This window comes from Eptatretus burgeri, chromosome 17 (assembly GCF_056783735.1).
Source record: "Eptatretus burgeri isolate ZD-2024b chromosome 17, Ebu_testis_v1, whole genome shotgun sequence".
Taxonomy (NCBI): Eukaryota; Metazoa; Chordata; class Myxini; order Myxiniformes; family Myxinidae; genus Eptatretus; species Eptatretus burgeri.
The window spans coordinates 28495860-28516432 of record NC_140977.1 but is presented as its reverse complement, the minus strand read 5'-3'; the positions used below and the strand labels follow the sequence as shown (position 1 = coordinate 28516432).

Here is a 20573-nt window from a genome sequence, read left to right as displayed (position 1 = left end):
AAATTAATTCTGTTTAAAAAAAATGAGCAGAGACTTGAAAGAGCACAAATCGTGAATAGAATACGAAAGCCTCATGCTCGATGGACATCCGGCATTTTTTTTTTAAACAAGGTAACATCCAATAAGTTATGAAGTAGCCTTGAGTATATGGATATGGACCCACCATCAGTTCCAGAACGAGTCATCTCTTCGAGCTTTCGTTGCTTCAAGCAGTCAACCACTTCAGCTAGACAGCCTTTACGCCTCTCATTCAGGCACCAGGCCGCAGGTGTACCTGGATGAGAGGGTGAGAGCGGTTGAGCACCCGGTTGAGTAGGAGAAGGAGTCTGTTCACCCAGCCGATTAGGTGATAATGGTTGGGTAACCGAACGAGCGGGCGAAGATGGCTGAGTAGTTGCCCAAGAAGTAGTTGAGGCCTGTGTGACTGGGTGGATCTCAGGTGGCAACTGAGCTATGAGCCGAGGAGAAAGCGGCTGAATGCGTGATCGAGTTGGCGAATGTGGCTCAGCAGCAGGTTGATCAGATATGATGAAGCTTAATGGTTGTGGAGAAGCCTGTGGAGGAAAAATTCAAGGTGGTGTGGTTAGCATGGAGAAAACAGCGAAATTAAATGGATTAGAATTAGAGCAAATTATATTAGTCGAGTTGATATCAATGACAAAATGACTTCATTGGGTCTTTTATTTGTGTCACAGAGAAGGTTCCACATTTATTCTTGGCCAAGCATTTTAGTTTAATCGAAAAACAAAGAAAAAAAAGAACATTTGTAGTCCCAACGAGTTCGAAAAACAAACACAAAGAAGTGCAACGCAGAATGTGAATGTGAATAGGAAGGGCAATCAAAACGGGGCATCAGTTGAACTGTTCTTGGTGATTGCACATTGGACCAGGGGTTCAATTACGAATGCGGCCTCTCCTGGATACACATTACCGAGTCTGAGCTGTATCAGTGATGCAGTGCCCCGACAAATCAAGGCAGGAAGTTGAAATGTTCTCCATTGTGCCGGCGATAACTCGCATACTCTTGTTCAAAAGACATCCACCGGCTAATACTGACAGACAAATCCCCCCAAATGAACATCTCAACTGAAAGACAGCACAATGATACAACGCCATGCCTACGGAGCAATAGGGTGATCATTTGTCCGATTTGGAATTAAAAGCAGAGGAGACTGCTCAGAGGCAAGCATGCAACTCTGTGACATCCTGCCAGACAGAGCAGAGTTCAAAGGTTGAACACAGCCAAAGGGAAAAGCAAAGTTGTTAAAATTTGAACAATTGTCCACAAGCATTTTTTTTTCCACTCAACCTCAAATCTTGTACGTATAAATCAAAACCCTCAAACCTTGGTTGATAGGTTTTCAGGGCTATCTATACAAGGTAGTTGAAATGTCTTATTACCTTGAAAACAAATAATGTATTCTTATCGGTTGTTTCCATTGACAGGAATAAAATAAGATAAAATCTATAAAAAGCCACTATATTCAGATTTGATGTACTGACAGCTCCTTTGTCTATTAGTGGTGAACTACACAAGAGCTACATGGAAAAAATGAAAGCTACATGAAAGGAATTTAATTGAAATTAGAAAAAAATGGAGTTATGAAGTTGGGAAAGGGAGTGGGTGAGCAGTTTGGGTGGGTTGGGGGGTGGGGTGGGCAGGGGGAGTTCAGAGAATGCTTGGAGGAGAGGAGAAGGGAATAGATGAGAAAGGTAAAGATTGGGAAGGGGAATGGGGAAAGAGTCAAAATTCCACCTTTTTATGGAATTAATACATAGACAGACATCACACCAGAGGTTCCTCTGGCTGATGGTATTGTGGGTAATTTTCAATTTAAAATGTTCAATATGCTGAACAAAAGGACCAAAGCAAGTACCAGGAAGGTTCAAAGACTTTTGGTGGTTCTACATTTCTCATGTGCAGATTACTTTTATCACAAGGAATGTGCCATGCATCCTATTTTGTTTGCCATCATGTGCATTTAAATTTGGGGACAAGCGAGTGAAGCAGCTTGTAAGAAACAGGAAGTCGGGTTGGAAGAGCACAAAGTCTGGAAAAATGTACAAACAGAAGCCCGGAGACCTCTCGTACTGACCGAAGTAGATTTGTCATCTTGATTGCCAACAACATATTGAACAGCTGGAGAAAACGGCTGAGCAATCAATGCCCGAGCAGAAGGAGAGCCAGAGTTGCTTTGTTTGGATTCATCAGACATATCTGTGGAGTGTAAGGAATGAAAAAAGTAATCTCCAAAAGACAGCATGTGATCGTGCGTAGATTACCGAGAGTTAAAATGTACAAGTAGTATGCAAAATCCAAAAGACAGACAATTTCCTGTGGGGAGTGACCACATTTTGCTTGACCTATATACTGTGCATCCTCCTCAGTCCTTGTGTTCAGTATCCTGAACATTTTTTTTAATGAAACTATCTGCTATGCCATCAACTAGAGCCCGAGTAGTTCAGACATTCAGGATTATGATCACATAACCAGACTGAGTGCAAAGGGAGGAAAGGGGCAGCTTCGTAAGCTCAGTCTGTACAATTTGCTTATTGGAAATGTATTCTTGAAAGTGACCTTTGCGGCAATGCAAACACTTAATACAGGTTGATTCATTCGATTAAATCGTTATTTAATGTACATTTCCTTGGGTCAAGTGGATGCAACTTGTTGGGTAAACAACAGTTCACGACCCATGGATTCTAAGCAACTGGAACAAACCAAACATTTCCATCTTATACTGTGTGCATAAAGCGAAAAGCACGGTTAAGCAATTGACTCACTTTGTCTGTCTGTTGGTCTGTCTGTCCACAAACGTCAGTTTATGATTGAGGAACGACTTAATTTAAATTCAATGTTATATTTTAAATATAAATCAGAAAATGAATCGGATAATGAACCTGCAGTTAGTTTTGCAGTAGTTTGGCTCTGGATTGGGCCCGATTTCACATATATAGAGAGGCGATAATTTTTATCTTGCCAAAACGAAGTTTTTGCAAGATATGTTAGTCAGCTTGTATGTTTTTTTTTGTTTTGTTTTTTTGTTTGTTTGTCTGTAATCACGTATAAAAAATTCTGCAGAGCACAGTTATCATTGGAAATATTTGTAACTTCGCATATCAGAGGCCTATAGAGGTCGCTTTCAGCGCACAATTTTGAAGGTCAAGGTCAAAGGTCAAGGTCACTTTGTCGCAAATCAGGGGAGTCGACGAAACCCTTATTTTTTGAGTAATTTTGATCGGATCGTCTTCAAACTTCATGGGAATATAGTTCCTGGTCTGGCGCTCAGCTGATTAATTTTTGGTGGCGATTGGCCTTGACCTTCATATGTTTGTTTTTTTTTGGTCTGTAATCACGTATAAATCACTCTGCAGAGCACAGTTATCATTGGAAATTTTTGTAACTTCGCATATCAGAGGCCCACAGAGGTCCCTTTCAGCGCATAAAATTTTGAAGGTCAAGGTGAAAGGTCAAGGTCACTGTCGCAAATCAGGGGAGTCGACGAAACCCTTATTTTTTGAGTAATTTTGATCGGATCGTCTTTAAACTTCATGGGAATATAGTTCCTGGTCTGACGCTCAGCTGATTAATTTTTGGTGGCGATTGGCCTTGACCTTCATGGTTAGCGCCGAAGGTCAAACATATTTGACCCCAAGGTCAAATTTTCAAGTTTTAGGAACCATATCGTGTAGTACCTCAAATTGAACACCTCGATGAGTGCTTTCTAGACATGTCAAGCTTGAGACATTATGACGTCATTTGGTGATGTTATGAGGCAAAAGCATATTTTTCATGGTTACTCTGTAGAACGATTCTCATCGGAATCTCTCGTAGGCAGATATTCCTCAAGGAGTTGCTCCTGGTGGATAGCAGCTCTGTTCACCTCAGTTTGACTTTAAAGAAGTCACACGTGGTCACCTTTTGGCAAGATACGGGTCACCCTGCGGGTGACATTGGTTTATTTTTATTTTTACCTGTTTGGCAGCCAAACAAAGTTGAAAATCATTCCAAACAGGAAACTTACTGTTTTTAGCGGTCATAAAGGACACAAACAACAGGCGCGAAGAGCTAATGTAACGTGTTAAATATGGTGTTGTAAAAGAAACTGCATTAACGGCAGGTAAACCTCTGCAAATTTTTTTTTCTACAACCTTTAAAAACTCCTAAAAAACTACAACCTAAAAAAAATTTTTTTTTAAACTTCAACTGAATTACATACTTGAACACTGAAGAACAAAAATCTTTCAAACCTTTTTGAATCTTTCAAAACCCCTCCGTTTAGCATTAGACAAAATATTAATGCATTTTAAATCATCTTGACCAATCAAATTTGCTGCTCACAGACCCCACCCATGTCCTTTTTTCCTCTCAAGACTGTGGAGAATAAGGTTTTCGAAATGAACTCTCCAGTTAGGCTCGCCCCGAAGATGATGCGAGACTATTGCAATAACCAATCTGTGCGCGTGTCCGCATCCATGTATTTTCACTTCAAAAAAGTTATTCTCTGCAACCGCTTGGCCGATCGATGCAAAATTTTAAATATAGGAGGGACTCCCCATGGAGAATTTTTTATTCCTAACTTTGATGTCATAGGTCACATAGAATGGTGGCCATATTAGATTAAAGCAAAAAATTTAGACATTTCCTCCAAACCCAAAAAATTACAACTTCCTATCTGTCATCAACTCCCCATGGGGTATTTATGGTGACAATGACATCATCGGTGAAGTGTATTCCAGCCATAATTGGTTGAATTGAATTATTTATCCGAAAAATCGGGAACTTATTTTATCTAATCTATGACCAGATAAGAATGAAGAATTAATTACATTTCTGATGTTCATAACCCGAGCCAAGAAACGATGTGACATAATAGGGTGCACGCATGATATGGGTATATGGGCCATAATTGTAGCATGTTCAGTTAAGGCCCAGTCACACCTTGACGTTTTCGCCAGCGATGGCAACGTATTAAAATTTATGTAAAACGCTGGCTTACGTTGAACTTTTGATGTTTTTTTTTAAGATTCGGACGTATTCATAGCGACTTGGTCTTATGTATAACGCATTAGTAACGGACACAGAACGTTTTGTTGTGTTATAGATAACTTATACCAACGAATGCTGAACCTGTTGTCGGCCTACACAACCTATGCCCAACGATAGTCGAACTTATGCAAAGCGCGTTGCACGCATCGCCGACGATGTCGTGACGTAGCCTATTAAAAGGCTGACGCACAACGATTCGAATCATAACTGCCGTAGAAATGGAAGTGTCAACATCGCAGTCACACCTTGGCGATCTTGCCAGCGTATGCAGACCTAAGAAAAATGTGTCTAAAACGTTGGGGGCACGTCAAATACGGTACGAGTAAGTTTGGTATACGTGAGTAGAATGCTAAAGTACGCTATCATACGTCGTAGTAAGTAGAGTACGTCAAGAAATTTTAAACATGTTCAAAATTTTACGACGTACTTGGCGTATGACACACGTTCCGCATGCGATGGGGATAAGTTGTACACACGATATGCGGACGCTTACACATGTCCACAAAGGCTACTTATAAGCTACTCATAAGTCAAAACACATCGCGGTAATGTCTTTTTTACGCGAAACTTATTTCTAACTTATGTTTGACGTGCTTTGAACCAATTCTTTACGTAGTCCCAACACACATTGACATATGTAGACGTATTCCAATGACGTCTTCCGGTCGACAAAAAAAATAAATGAACGTGTTTCTAACTTACAACTGCCATATAAAGATGTGTTCCCAGCTATTTGGGGAATTGGTATATAAAAATGGTGTTCATGAAAGGGGAACCCAACAGTGTTTTCGAGTCCTTTTTGAGTCGATGTCCATGTCAGCAATAACAGTATCAGTATCAGTATCAGTATTAGTATTAGTAGTAGTTTGTTCATGTTGGCAGTAGTAGCTGAGTGTGAGGGGGAGGGTGTGGGTTATGATGGATCCTCCTTGCGTCTGCGTGTCCACGGGTAGGAGACATCTTTGCACCATTGTTCGAAGTTCTTCGTGGCTAATTTTTTATGGGGCTTTTTCAACAATGAGCTATAGCTTGTTTTTACGATTTAGGTCTATTCATAATGGGTTGGACAAATGCACAATAAACTAATAATGTGCATAGAGCGCTTTGATAACATAGATACAGTATAGCAACGAATAATTATCGTGTAGCCGGCGTTCACAAACTAGGCCCAACGATAGCCTAACCTATCCATATCGTGCGGCAGTTTATCTTTGCCGGTGACGTGGGGTTTGCTATTCATAGGCTGTCACTCAACGATTTAAATGGCTGCATCTCCACTATTGAAAGTAGACGCTTGCGCTCAACAATTGGATTTTTTTTTACACTTAACAACTTTTAAACGGTACCACTCAGCTATTTTCATTGTTTACAATGAACGATTTAAATTGCTGCCACTCGCCTTTGTTTTTTGACGCTGGCGCTCGGAAATTTTAATCGTTTCTATTGAACGTGCTAAATCGCTCAAACTCCACTATTGAAAGTAGATGCTTGCGCTCAACAATTGGATTTTTTTTTACACTCAACGACTTTTAAACGGTACCACTCAACTATTTTCATTGTTTACAATGAACGATTTAAATTGCTGTCACTCGCCTTTGTTTTTTGACGCTTGCGCTCGGAAATTTTAATCGATTCTATTGAACGTGCTAAATCGCTCAAACTCCACTATTGAAAGTAGACGCTTGCGCTCAACAATTGGATTTTTTTTACACTCAATGACTTTTAAACGGTACCACTCAACTATTTTCATTGTTTACAATGAACGATTTAAATTGCTGTCACTCGCCTTTGTTTTTTGACGCTTGCGCTCGGAAATTTTAATCGATTCTATTGAACGTGCTAAATCGCTCAAACTCCACTATTGAAAGTAGACGCTTGCGCTCAACAATTGGATTTTTTTTACACTCAATGACTTTTAAACGGTACCACTCAACTATTTTCATTGTTTACAATGAACGATTTTAATTGCTGTCACTCGCCTTTGTTTTTTGACACTGGGGTTTGGAAATTTGAAGCGTTTCTTCTGAACGTGTTAAAACGCTCAAACTCGACTATTTTAAATAGACGCTGCCGATGGACAATTGGAATCATAGCCAAGCTAGACATCGAAGTGTGAACATCCTCGTCATGCCGAAGAAAAGTTTGAAGAATGCTGCAAATAAGTGTCCTGGCCGTGGCCGTGGACGCTGACGCAAGGACGATCCATTATACCGATGTCTTTCAGCCTATGAGTAACTTAAAAGTAACGTCTGTCGACGTGTGGCAACGATCGCGTAACGTGCCAACAACACGTTAATCATAGGTTAGAAATAAGTTTCGGGTCTGCTAAACATTACCTCGGCGTGTCTCAACTTATGATTAACTCACAAGTAGCATGTGTTGACGTCTGTCAACGATCGCAGACCGTGCATACAACTTGTAGCCAGCGTAGCAGAACGTGTGAGTCTACGCCGGCATACGTCGTGAAATTTCAAGCATGCAAAAATTTGAGGACAACTGAAAAGTACAACGTTTAAAGCCAGCGTACAACGACGTATGGCAGTGTTTTTCAGCATGCTCTCAATGGTATCAAAACTTACCCATAACGTATTCAACGTGTGCCAGCGTTTTAGAAAAAATTTCCAAAAATCGGCATACGTTGGCTAAAACGTCAAGGTGTGACTGGGCCTTTAACAATGGTATTTTTGTTCAGAATGAACGCGCGAGGCGAGACGATGTACCCTACGAGTGCAGTTATGGTTACATAATGCAATGGTTTAACTGTATTAAATACTAGCAAATATCACCAGTCACTTCGTTGACGGTAATACTAAAGGTGGGAGCAAGAAAAAGAGGGGGGAAGAGGTAGATCGGGGTGTGGGAGAGGGAGAGAGGGTGGGGGAGACGGAGACAGGAGTGGGGGACAGGGAAAGCAAAAAGGTGGAAGTGAAAGGAGAGAGGATGGAGGGGAAGGGAAGACGGTGAGAGGTGAGAGGTGAGAGGAAGTGAAGGCAGACATGTGGTGAAGCATTAATTACGATTCATTCTCTCATTCTCTCATTCTCTCATTCTCTCATTCTCTCATTCTCTCATTCTCTCATTCTCTCATTCTCTCATTCTCTCATTCTCTCATTCTCTCATTCTCTCTCTCTCTCTCTCTCTCTCTCTCTCTCTCTCTCTCTCTCTCTCTCTCTCTCTCTCTCTCTCTCTCTCTCTCTCTCTCTCTCTCTCTCTCTCTCTCTCTCTCTCTCTCTCTCTCTCTCTCTCTCTCTCTCTCTCTCTCTCTCTCTCTCATCAAAATGATTCTGCATGGAATAACAGTGAAGATGGAAACAAAATAATGTCTCAAATCCATTTTATACCAGTCATACGATAAACACGGTCTGGAGACAAGCTTCCATCAGACATAAAAACCGCCCGGACCCATCCGGAGACGAACACCGCCCAGACGCGTCTGAAGACAGACAGACAGACAGACAGACAGACAGACAGAGAGAGAGAGAGAGAGAGAGAGAGAGAGAGAGAGAGAGAGGATGCGGGTACTAGGTTGTATTGGGAGGGTGTTGAGCAAGGATGGGAGAGAGAGGGATGGAGGTATGCGAGTTAGCAGAAAGAATATGTTGTGCTTAACAACACACACACGCGGACGACATCGGAAATTTTTCGGGAATCGGCAGGTTGGAGTCAGTGTGATTATCAACTACAGTACTTACTGTATACAACCCAGAAACCTTGAGTAGCTTTCACCGAAAATCAATGTTGCATTTCTATAGATGTTTCAGGGATATGTTCCAAACATTATTCTTTATAAATAGCTGCGTGTGGGTGAGTGGAAAAAAATTGCCTCAGTAATTTAGAAGACACGTTAATGCGGCAAACAGCTCAGAAATCGGGTGTTATTTCAGAGAACCACTCACTCAGGGTGACGGAGCACGAACCACTCACTCAGGATGACGGAGCACGAACCACTCACTCAGGGTGACGGAGCACGAACCACTCACTCAGGGTGACGGAGCACGAACCACTCACTCAGGGTGACGGAGCACGAACCACTCACTCAGGGTGACGGAGCACGAACCACTCACTCAGGGTGACGGAGCACGAACCACTCACTCAGGGTGACGGAGCACGAACCACTCACTCAGGGTGACGGAGCACGAACCACTCACTCAGGGTGACGGAGCACGAACCACTCACTCCTGGTGACGGAGCACGAACCACTCACTCAGGGTGACGGAGCACGAACCACTCACTCAGGGTGACGGAGCACGAACCACTCACTCAGGGTGACGGAGCACGAACCACTCACTCAGGGTGACGGAGCACGAACCACTCACTCAGGGTGACGGAGCACGAACCACTCACTCAGGGTGACGGAGCACGAACCACTCACTCAGGGTGACGGAGCACGAACCACTCACTCAGGGTGACGGAGCACGAACCACTCACTCAGGGTGACGGAGCACGAACCACTCACTCAGGGTGACGGAGCACGAACCACTCACTCAGGGTGACGGAGCACGAACCACTCACTCAGGGTGACGGAGCACGAACCACTCACTCAGGGTGACGGAGCACGAACCACTCACTCAGGGTGACGGAGCACGAACCACTCACTCAGGGTGACGGAGCACGAACCACTCACTCAGGGTGACGGAGCACGAACCACTCACTCAGGGTGACGGAGCACGAACCAGTCACTCAGGGTGACGGAGCACAAACCAGTCACTCAGGGTGACGGAGCACGAACCACCCATTCAGGTTGACGGAGCACGAACCACCCACTCAGGGTGACGGAGCACGAACCACTCACTCAGGGTGACGGAGCACGAACCACTCACTCAGGGTGACGGAGCACGAACCACTCACTCAGGGTGACGGAGCACGAACCACTTACTCAGGGTGATGGAGCACGAACCACTCACTCAGGGTGACGTGGTGCAGCACAAGCATCCACAGAGCATGGACGATTCGATCAGAATGATGTAGCGCAATTGACAATGGGTGCTCGGCAAGTGGCTTAAGCACTCATGCAAGCACTCCAATTCAATGGTTGAAAAGGAACGGTTTGCCAGGCTGTTGCTGCATACCCGAAAGGATCCCTTTAACTTTAAAGCCCGTCTTCACCACGCACACAGCAGTTTATGAAATAAAATGCATTAATGAAATAAAATGACTATCCACAAAAGAGTTGCAGCTTAATGCAGAACAACCCTAGAGATATCGCAAAGTTCAATCGCCCGTGAACGAAACCTTGCAGAAAATGCACCATTTTGCCTGCTCGTCTGTGCACGTCACGTGGTACATCGTTCGCAGTCCACACAAACATGACAACATTTATTTTTGAGACATCCGTTTTTGTTTTTAAACCAGATTTGCTTCGATTCCCTGTAGAACACATCATGAAACATTTGAAAATATAGACACAGATCTGGCAGACGCTGTGGATCGGCAGTCCCTCTGAGGGACATGGCGTGAGGTCTTGTAGTATAACTCATAAATGCATTAAGTCATATAGCTCAATGAAGCTGGATAATTTGTTCACTCAATATAATTCTCCAAACAGTTGAAAAAGATAAGTTTAATGCTTTAAAAATTACATATTTTCTTCTGTGTGTATGGAAGAAGGAACATAGCCTTGCTTGCTTAAAGTAAATAGGTATATCTGCTTAGTTATAAGGCTCGTTATATCTTTAAATTATCAGATTTCACAACAGATTTCGACACTTATTTAGTCCCGACGACATCCGATCCTAAAAAGCGAAATAATATTTCAATGATCTACTTTAATTAGTCTGTAAGAGTAGATCGTGGAAAATCGTCTCATATAATGAATGAAATCGCTCCAATCTCCTAATTTGAAAACTTATTGTACTTAAAAAAGTGATGTAAATAAATAGCGATTTGTAGCGATGATGAACAGGCATTCGAGAATTCGAGTGAATGCATTAAATTGTATAGCTCAATAAAGCTGGTTCCCTGAAATAAACATTGCAGAAAATCCACCATTTTGCCTGCTCCTCTGTGCACGTGTCACGTGGTGCATCAGTTTGAAGTCTGCACAAATGTTTTAGTTTTTTTTTAACATCCATTTTTTTACCAGATTTGCTTCGATTCCCTGTAGAGCACCTCGTGGAACCTCCGAATATACAGACACAGATCTGGCAGACGCTATGGATAGGCAATCCCTCTGGGGGACAGGGTGCGAGGTCTTGCAGTGAATGCATTAAATCATATAGCTCAATGAAGCTGGTTAATTCTGTGACATTCCGAAATTTTTTGTTAACTCAATATAATTCTCCAAACAGTAGAAAAAGATAAGTTTAATGCTTTGGAAATTTCACATTTTCTTATGCATGTATGTAGGAGGAACATCACCTTGCTTGCTTAAAGTAAATAGGTATATCAGATTAGTTATAAGACTTGTTATTTCTTTAAATTATCAGATTTCACCCAAGATTTCAACACTTATTTAGTCTGGACGATATCAGATCCTAAAAAGCAAAATAATATTTCAATGATATACATTAATTAGTCTGTGAGAGTAAATCATGGAAAATCATCTCATGCAATGCATGAAATCGCTCCAAGCTCCTAATATAAAAACTTTTCAAACTTACAAAATCCATGTACACAACGATTCATAGCTATGATGAACAGGCATTCGATACGAGTGAGGAAAGTAAAAAATAAATGTTATCATTATGAAATCATTGTGGCCTGTTCCAAGTCAAAGTAAGATTGAGCAGGCCAAACAAAAAAGGTGGCTTCAGAACCCAGCGAGGTTACCCTGGAAACACCTTAAGCCCCCAGACAGCGAGGTGGCCGAGGATCGCCTGATGAAGGATATAATTAAGTAAGGCTGTTAATTATCTTCAAAAAGGGTTTTTTAATCATCCCAAACACCCAAATTTTACTCTTAAACTTCCTTGGAGTTTTCTTAGTTTGCTTTCTAAGTTTCAGGCTGCTAGTTTTTATGGTTTTGGAGTTATGGAGAAGACACACATGTGTGCGCGCACACACAGACAGACAGACAGACAGACCCTTTTATTAGTATAGATCACATCATATTTAGCATTTTTCATGACCAGAGTGATACATGAAATTAAGGTATTTTTCACATTTTAAACAGATTAATGATGTGTGGAGTCAGTTATATCTCTGGGGAATTTCCTTCCCCAGCCTCCTGACTAAGTAATTACACAGATATTTCACAACCAAGCCAATTTTAATATTTATTTTCTTCAAACAATATGTGAAATACATGTCAATCAGATTGTTTATACGCATTAAAAAAAATGGGGCAAAAACCAAAAGTTTTTTTATATTATTAAAGATTTCACTATTTTCTTTCTTCTGCATTTGGCTAAATAATAAGATTTAAAAAAATACCAGTTGATCTCTGTCAACTTTTATTTAGGAGTTGATCTAAAAAAAAAAAATACCTGACCAGGGATTCCTTTGGTACCAAGTCTCTAAGGAGAATCCTTGGTTATCGCTGGCCAGACTTCGTGTCCAATTAGCGGTTGCTGAGACAGACTCAAATGAGATTTGTTACCTGCATAGTCCGTGAGGGTCAGCTGCGCTGCATGGACATGTGGCTCATTTTCCTGATGCTGATCCTGTTCACCAGATTCTCTCAGCGAGGAAGCCTCGTGAGTGGAGGAGGCCGATAAGCCGACTACGTGCCTCGTGCTTGCAGCAGGTTGATCAGCATCTCAAGGAGATGGGGATGGGCCAGGCATCTGCCTGGGAGATGGCCAGACGGAGGCCTCTGGAGTGCCGGCGGAAAGTGGACGCAGCGACGTGCTGTTCCGGCGCATGCTCCCATACCTGACCTGACCTGAGGAGAAGGAAGAGGCTGCTGTCTGTCTGTCAGAAGGATGAGAGATGTCACAGCAGAGAATGGAGTCATCAGCAGAGAGAAAAAGAGGATTTTTCCAGAGAGTCAGTGAGATCATTGATGAAGATTAGGAATAATATGGGGCCTATAACACCGCCTTGGGGTACTCCAGGCTTGACAGGAAGAGGAGAGGAAAGGGTTTCGTTGAGAGCCACATGTTATCTACGAGAGTGGTGGAAGTCAGTAATCTAAGAGTGGAGTTGTGTTTCCATTCCATCGGCAGACAGTTTGGAGAGCAAGGCAGGATGCCAGACTGTATCAAAAGCTCGACATATGTCGAGAGAGATGGCTCTGATCTCATGTCTGATATGGAAGGCCTCCACCATTGTTGGGAGAGTTGAAGCAGCATGTCCAAGGTAGAGTGACCAGGTCTGAATCTGAATTGATAATCTGAGATGAAGCCATTGGAGAAAAGGAATGATTTTATGTTAACTGCGATGATGAATTCCATGACCTTGCTGATGATTAGAAGTAAGAAAATTGAGCTGTACTTAAAGGGGATCCATTTTTGCACCTTTATGTCGTGCTGTGATGTTGGCAGATTTCGAATTTTTTCAGGTGGATGTGGAGATGTGAGTGCATAATAATAGTCTATATAATATAATTATATATATATGGTGGCGAACCGTGCTATTCGCAGATTCGCAATTCACGGATGCCGTGTATTCACGAGTCATAAAGTGCGCTTCGACATAAACCTGCTTCGACATTTGCATTTAAAAAAAATGTTTTTAACACTTCAGGACTGGTCTCCAAAATCCACCTGGGAAATGAGAAATGAGCCAACATCACAGCATTACCTAAAAAGGTGCAAAAACAGATACACACAAGGAAATTAGATACAGGTGGAGGCCATTCGACCCATCATGCCTGTTCCACATCAACACCACACAATTTATCACACCAGATCTAAACAAGAAAAATGCAAAATGCTTTCTTTCTTCTTTTTTTTTTTAAGTGTGTTTTTTTGGGGGGGATCTTTTGTGTTTATTTTTACTTTTATTTTTCTTTCCAGGGGAGGGGGCATGTGCTTGGGTAGAAAAAAAAAAACACAACACTCCTTGACGAGACCCTCAGCAACAGCACTCCGTACACGTGCACAAAATCACCCAACAATGGTCAAGCTACCTAAAAGTCCTGCCAACATCCATATACCCCTCTATCTCCATAACTTCCAGGCACCCATATAATTCCAATTTAAACTTATCTCCGGTTTCTGCTGCCACTATCTTTCCAGGGAGACCATTTCATGCATAAACTACTCTCCAAGTAAAAGACCCCTGCCTTACTACCATCTTAACTCTCCTCTTCTTTACTCTCAGGCGATGGCCATATTTTGTCTATACCCTTCATTATCTTAAACATCTCTATCATATCACCTCCTTTCTAGTGTATAAAGCCCTGTCTCCTTCAGACGCTCATGGCTGAGTCAAGCTCGGCTTGGAATTAATCTTGTTGCCCTGCGCTCAACCCTCTCTATGGCAGCTATGTCCTTCCTCAGTTGTGGTGACAAAAAAAATGCACACAATATTCTAGATGTGGCCTTACTAAACTCATGTACAATGTTAAAACCACCTCTTTTGATTTATAAATGAACCATCCATCCATCCATTGGGACCATACTCTGTGCAGAGCATTGGTGCTGCCTAAGCAGTCTCCCCCTTGCAAATACAACCAAAAACCCCATTTGCTTTACCTGGAGCTGCCTGGCACTGTGCTGCCTGCTTACCTCCCATATCTATTACCACCCCCACATCCTGCTCATGCATGACACTCTCCAAAATTAACCCTTGCATTATGTAATCTCCATTTACATTATTCTTCCCCATCCCCAACACCTTACATTTGCTCAGGTTAAATTCCATCTGCCAATCGTTTGCCCAATCTAGGCAAGTATCAATACTTTCCTGAATCTGATCACAACCCCCTCTGCTATCCACCTTACCTCCAAGCTTTGTGTCATCTGAAAATTTGGAAAAACTACTCTTCACCCCAATATCCAAATCTTTGATGTAAATTATGAAAATGAATACTGATTAAGTACCCCACTACTTACATCCTCCCAGTAAGACATCCTTCCACTTACAGCCACTCTGCTTCATATCACTAATGAAATGGAAGACCAAGAAGGAACCTGAAGAAGTAAAGAGCAAAGATGGAGTCATCAGGAGGGATCTGGATAGGATTTGGGTTTCAGCCGGTACTCCACAACCCTCAAACCCATCCAGGCACAGCCAAGTGAACCTTCCAGAAAAATCTCTGCAAAAATTTTCTTCTCCTTCGAGAGATAGATAATTAAAAAGAGAGATAGAGAGTAAAAGAGATTAAAGAGAAGAAAAAGCAAGAATTAGAATGAATGAGAATTGTGAAAAAAAAATTAGAAAGAAATGTGAAAGGAACAAAGAAAAAGATGTCAGGAAGAACAAAGAAAAAGATGATGACAGATAAATTTCAGCAGTTACTCCTCAAACTCAAACGCAGCAACATGTACAAGCAACATGTACATGTACAAGCAAACCAGAAGTCCATCAATCAAAGCAAGTTTGCAATTCAATTAGCTAGTAGCTACCCGACGAGCCACTCCACATGCCCTCACCTTGGCAACAACCTCCGACGTGGTACCTTATCAAATGCCTTCTTAAAGTCTAGATATACTATGTCCACTAACATTCCCTCATCCACCCAATCAAACACTGCTTCAAAGAACTCTAAAAAAATCGTGAGACAAGACATACCTTTGATCAACCCATGCTGACTACAGTTAATTAGTTTGTATTTATTTAAATGGTTCCTCATCTGGTCCCTAATTCATGTCTCCAACACCTTCCCCACAACTGAAGTCAAACTAACAGGTCGAAAGTTCCCCAATTCTTCTCTGGATTATTTCATAAATAGTGGTGTTACATTTACTACTCTCCAATCCTCCGGTACCTATCCTAACTCCAGTGAACAATTGAAAATATCCATTAACATCTCGCTTACCTGCTCAGCCACTTCCTTCAATACTCTCAGGGGCATATTATCTGGACTCGGAGCCTTATCGACTCTTAGATCTCTGAGCTGTTCCTTTATTTCCTCCACTCCAACCTGGATCTTCTGCAAAAGCCATTCCTCACTTCCTTGATAGAGACTCTCAGCTACTGGCAATTCCCCTGACTGTTCTTACATAATAGTTGAAGCAAAATACCTGTTTAATAAGCCTGCCATCTCACTTTCCTCACTAACCACTCTCTCAGTACCATTCCTCAATGGGCCCAGACTGGTCCAAACCTGTTCTTTTCCCTTGATATACTTAAAGAATGCCTTGCTATTATGCTTAATATTCTTAGCCATGTCCTTCTCATACCGATCCCCTTAACTAAAACATAATGAACTTATGCTTTAGTCACATTTGGCTCGGCGGCCATAGGGTGTAAAAAAAATCTACGGCCACCAGCAATTATAGGGCGGCCACAGTATTTCCACGGTCACACAATGTAGCAGTCACATATGTTTTTATTTTTCGGGTAGCCGCATGGGGTATTTAGAAATTGTGGAGACCGAAAACGTGGGGGTGCCGTACGGTCTTTGATTTGATGTCGCACGGTGACCTTAGGGCATCTCTGCGGCGGCCATAGAATTTTCAAGGCAGACGCAAGGTAGCCTCAAGGTGCCCGCAAGGCGACCGCAGGGGGGCCCTAAGGTGAATGTGGAAATAGTGCGGCCGCCGTAATTTTTTGTGGGTTTGCAAAATTCATTTTTCATTGATAAGAGCCTATGGAAAATGCACGAATAATGCAAGCCCACCGTACACCCTACGTACGGTCGACGTGGAACACATCTACGTCATGGCTACGGCTTGTCGAATTGCTACGCCAACCTAGAAATGAAAAAAGTTATAACTCCGCGCTTTAATTCCACGGAGACCCCTACGGCCTGTAAAAGATAACCATATGGCATGGGGCCACCCTGAGGTCACCTCAAAAACTCTGCGGCCACCACACGTTTCTGTCAATTCAAGGGGGGGGGGGGGTACGGCCGCCATATCCTAGCCGTAGAGCAAATGTGACTCATGCTTTACTGTACTTCCAATTATCCGCAAGGTCATGGAATCCATCAGCGCAGTTGATATAAAATCATTCCTTTTCTGCAACAGCCTAATCTCAGATAAATTCAGATTCAGACCTGGTCACTCTATACCTTGGACATGCTGCTTCTACTCTCCCAACAATGGTGGAGGACCTCAATATCAGACATGAAATCAGGGTAGTCTCTCTGGACATATCTCAAGCTTTTCCAGATTCGGATCTTCACCAAAATTGAATGACTTCTTCCTTGTCACACACCCAACGTGTCCACCAAGTTTCGTCTGAATCCATACAAATTTTGAGATATCGTGCTATATATCGTTCTTGGCCCCATCTCTCAATAGTGAAGAATCACTTTAAAAATTCTAGTAGTCAGATCCAGATCGGGATAGTCACCAAAATCTAATCAGTTTGTCGTTGTCACACACCAAACCTGTCCACAAAATTTAATCTGGATCTGTCCACAACTTTTTGAGATATCCTATACACAAACAAACAAAGACAAACAGACAAAGGGGTTAAAACATAACCTCCTTCACCTTCAGTGGCAGAGATAATCAGCTGCTCCTGTAGGTTTCCTCTGCTAGGTAGTGCATTTCACAGCAGACTCAACTATGAGCACCAGGTAGTGTTGAAAAGACCTCCAGAATAAAGTTGTGGAAAGGCACAGGTCAGGGGATGGGAAAAATATTTCAAAGGCCTTGAATATCCCTTGGAGCACAGTCAAGACAACCATTATGAAGTGGAAGGAGTATGGTACCACCAAGACCCTGCCGAGATCAGGCTGTCCCTCCAAAATGGATGACCAGACAAGGAGGACTCTGATCAGAGAGGCCACCGAGAGGCCAATGGCAACTTCAAAAGAGCTTCATGCCTTTATGGCAAAGACTGGTCACTGTGTGCATGTGACAACAATATCCCAAGCACTCCACAAGTCTGGCCTGTACAGTAGGGTGGCAAGAAAGAACCCATTACTCAATAAAAGCCCACCTCGAGTCCTGCTTGAGATATGCAAAAAAAAAAACCTCTGGAGATTCTGAAGCCATGTGGCCTGATGAAACCAAGATGGAACGTTTTGGTCTAAATGTAAAATGTTACGTTTAGTGCAAACCCAACACAGCACAGTATCCAAAGAACACCATACCTACTGTCAAGCATGGTGGTGGCAACATCATGTTATGAGGAGGTTTCTCATCAACAGGGACTGGGGCACTTGTCAGGATAGAAGGGGAAATGGATGGAGAAAAATACAGAAAAATCCTGGAGGAAAACCTGCTGCCCGCTGCAAAAAAGCTGAAATTGGGACGGAAGTTCCCCTTTCAGCATGACAACGACCCGTAGCACACAGCCAAAGCTACACTGGATTGGCCAAGGAATAAAAAATAGAAATGTCCTTGAGTGGCCCAGTCAGAGCCCTGACCTAAATCCAATCGAAATCTGTGGCATGACTTGACGATTGCTGTCCATCAATGCTCCCCATGCAACTTAACTGGGTTTGAACAGTTTTGTGGAGAAGAATGGACAAATATTGCCCAATCAAGGTGTGCAAAGTTGGTAGAGACCTATCCCAACAGACTCACAGCTGTAATTGCTGTCAAAGGTGCTTACACCAAGTATGAGCTCAGAGGGGTGGACACTTATCCAACCAAGATATTCTGGTTTTGTATTTTTAATTAATTTTCTGAAATTTGTAGAATTTGTTTTTCATTTGGAAGTTGTTGGTTACGATCTGTCAATAAAGGTGGAAAAAGTGATTTAATTCCAGGCTATATGGTAACAAAAGGTGAAAATTGTGGAAGTGGGTGTAAACTTTCTTTCGGCACTGCACACAAGAAAACAAAACTTGCTATCTTGCAACTGCTCTTTGGATAAGCCAGCTGTGCACTATTTTTTTACATTTGTTGCCAATGTGTTCACTTGGATTTTTTGTATACATAGTCGAGGCTCATGGAAGAGCTTGTAATAGTACACTGAATGGATCAGGACACAACAGGACAAAAGTAACAGTGGAGAGAGGGGGAAACACCAACAGCAGACAGCAGACTTGAAGGACAATATCGAGGGCGACTTGGACAAATGAGTGTGGGGAGGAATGAGGGGTAGGAGAGCATGCATGGGGTGGACAAGATGGATACAGAAGGAAACTCTCAGGAGGGATGGAAATTTGGAAGGAGGAGGAATTGCAGTGGGGTGGGTGGGGGTTAACAAGGATAGAAAAAAAAATCATGATTTTGGATGGGGGGCAATCTGAGATGGTGAACAGCTATCTTGACGACTTGGAGAAAATAATGAGATTGAAGAGAATTCGGAAGTTGGTTCCACAGGTAGGAAAAAAAAAAGAGGAACAAATGAGTGGAGGTGAGCAGTGGTATGAACTGTAAGGTAAGTTTTATATCCTGCATTAAAATACTTGGCCGGAAAGTGAACGAATCAATAGGTGCAACTACTCGCGTAGAATATTTTAATGATAATTATGACATCATAGGTCACGTGGTGTGATAGTCATGTTGGAAAAAAGGAAAAACTTTAGACCCCTGTATCTCCGAAAGTGCTCCATTGAAAAAATTGAAATTTTGCACATGTGAAGTACTCCCCAAGGGAAGTTGGTGTGATTTTTGATGTCATAGGTGGCTTCTTTATGACATCATAAATTTTATGTGTGGGGGGGTGATGATGTCATTGGTCACGTGGTATAGCAGCCATGTTGTTTTTAACATAAAAACCTTCAAAAATCTTCTCCGAAATGGCTGAACAGATCGAGGCGATACTTTACAGGTATGCTCTCCTATCCATGAGGAACGATATGTTCTTCCTCTATGACATCATAGGTCACATGGTTTGTCAGCCATGTTTGATTTACCCTAAATTCATTTTAAAAAATCATCTGCAGAATGACTGGACAGATCAAGGTGAAACTTCATACACGATCTCCAAGTCTTGGGAATTCCAGTGTTCACAAATAATTAATGTCACATGGTCTTGTAGCCATATTGCATTGAACAAAAATCTTTTAAAAATTATTTCTCTCGTACTGCTTCCTCAATCAAAGTGAAACGTCACAATTATGATCTATTGATCACGGGGAATATATGTTTTAAATTTTATCCTGATCAGGCGCATGGTCTGGCAGCCAGAATGATTTAACATTTTTAATTTGCGTTCAGGGATTTAAATCAAACGAGTAAAAGTATGTATAATGATGCAATAATGTGGGCAGAGGCATATCTGGCAACATCACAGTGTGCCCTTCTTGTTTCAAGTGTTTTACTCCACTTTCCATCCTTCTTGAGACTTACAGATAGACATGCAATAGCCTACATTTGTAAAGTACATGTTGTCTTTTGATTAAATCCATCAGCGAAGCGACGGGTAGGCACGCCTAGCACCTTTAACTTTAGTTATGAATAACATTGGTACAAAGTTGGAAAATAAAAAATGCTGATAAACATTTAGCTTTACATTTCCACATTAAAGCCGTTTCACATATCAATTTAGGGTTTGAAGCTGTCGACAACCCAAAACTTGTCAATTCCTATGTACAATTTTATACACAGGTTTAACTGGCACAATAACA

General features: G+C 42.1%; 1 protein-coding gene across 12 annotated transcripts in view; it reads right to left on the bottom strand.

The window, feature by feature from the left end:
* The window catches only part of LOC147009632 (transcription factor SOX-6-like), a 139609-nt gene that overhangs the window by 84524 nt on the left and 34512 nt on the right, over positions 1 to 20573 (bottom strand). For 10 of the 12 annotated variants that reach the window (XM_085862469.1, XM_085862473.1, XM_085862465.1 and 7 more), the window contains exons 2-3: positions 2097 to 2218; positions 164 to 554 (exon numbers count right to left, since the gene is read on the bottom strand). The exons of 1 other annotated variant lie outside the window; for it this stretch is intronic. In XM_085862469.1, the coding sequence (XP_085718595.1) occupies positions 164 to 554; positions 2097 to 2216 (511 nt within the window). In that variant the 5' untranslated portion in view covers positions 2217 to 2218. The remainder of the gene's footprint in view (positions 1 to 163; positions 555 to 2096; positions 2219 to 20573) is intronic. One more of the 12 variants, XM_085862476.1, reaches the window with a different exon arrangement.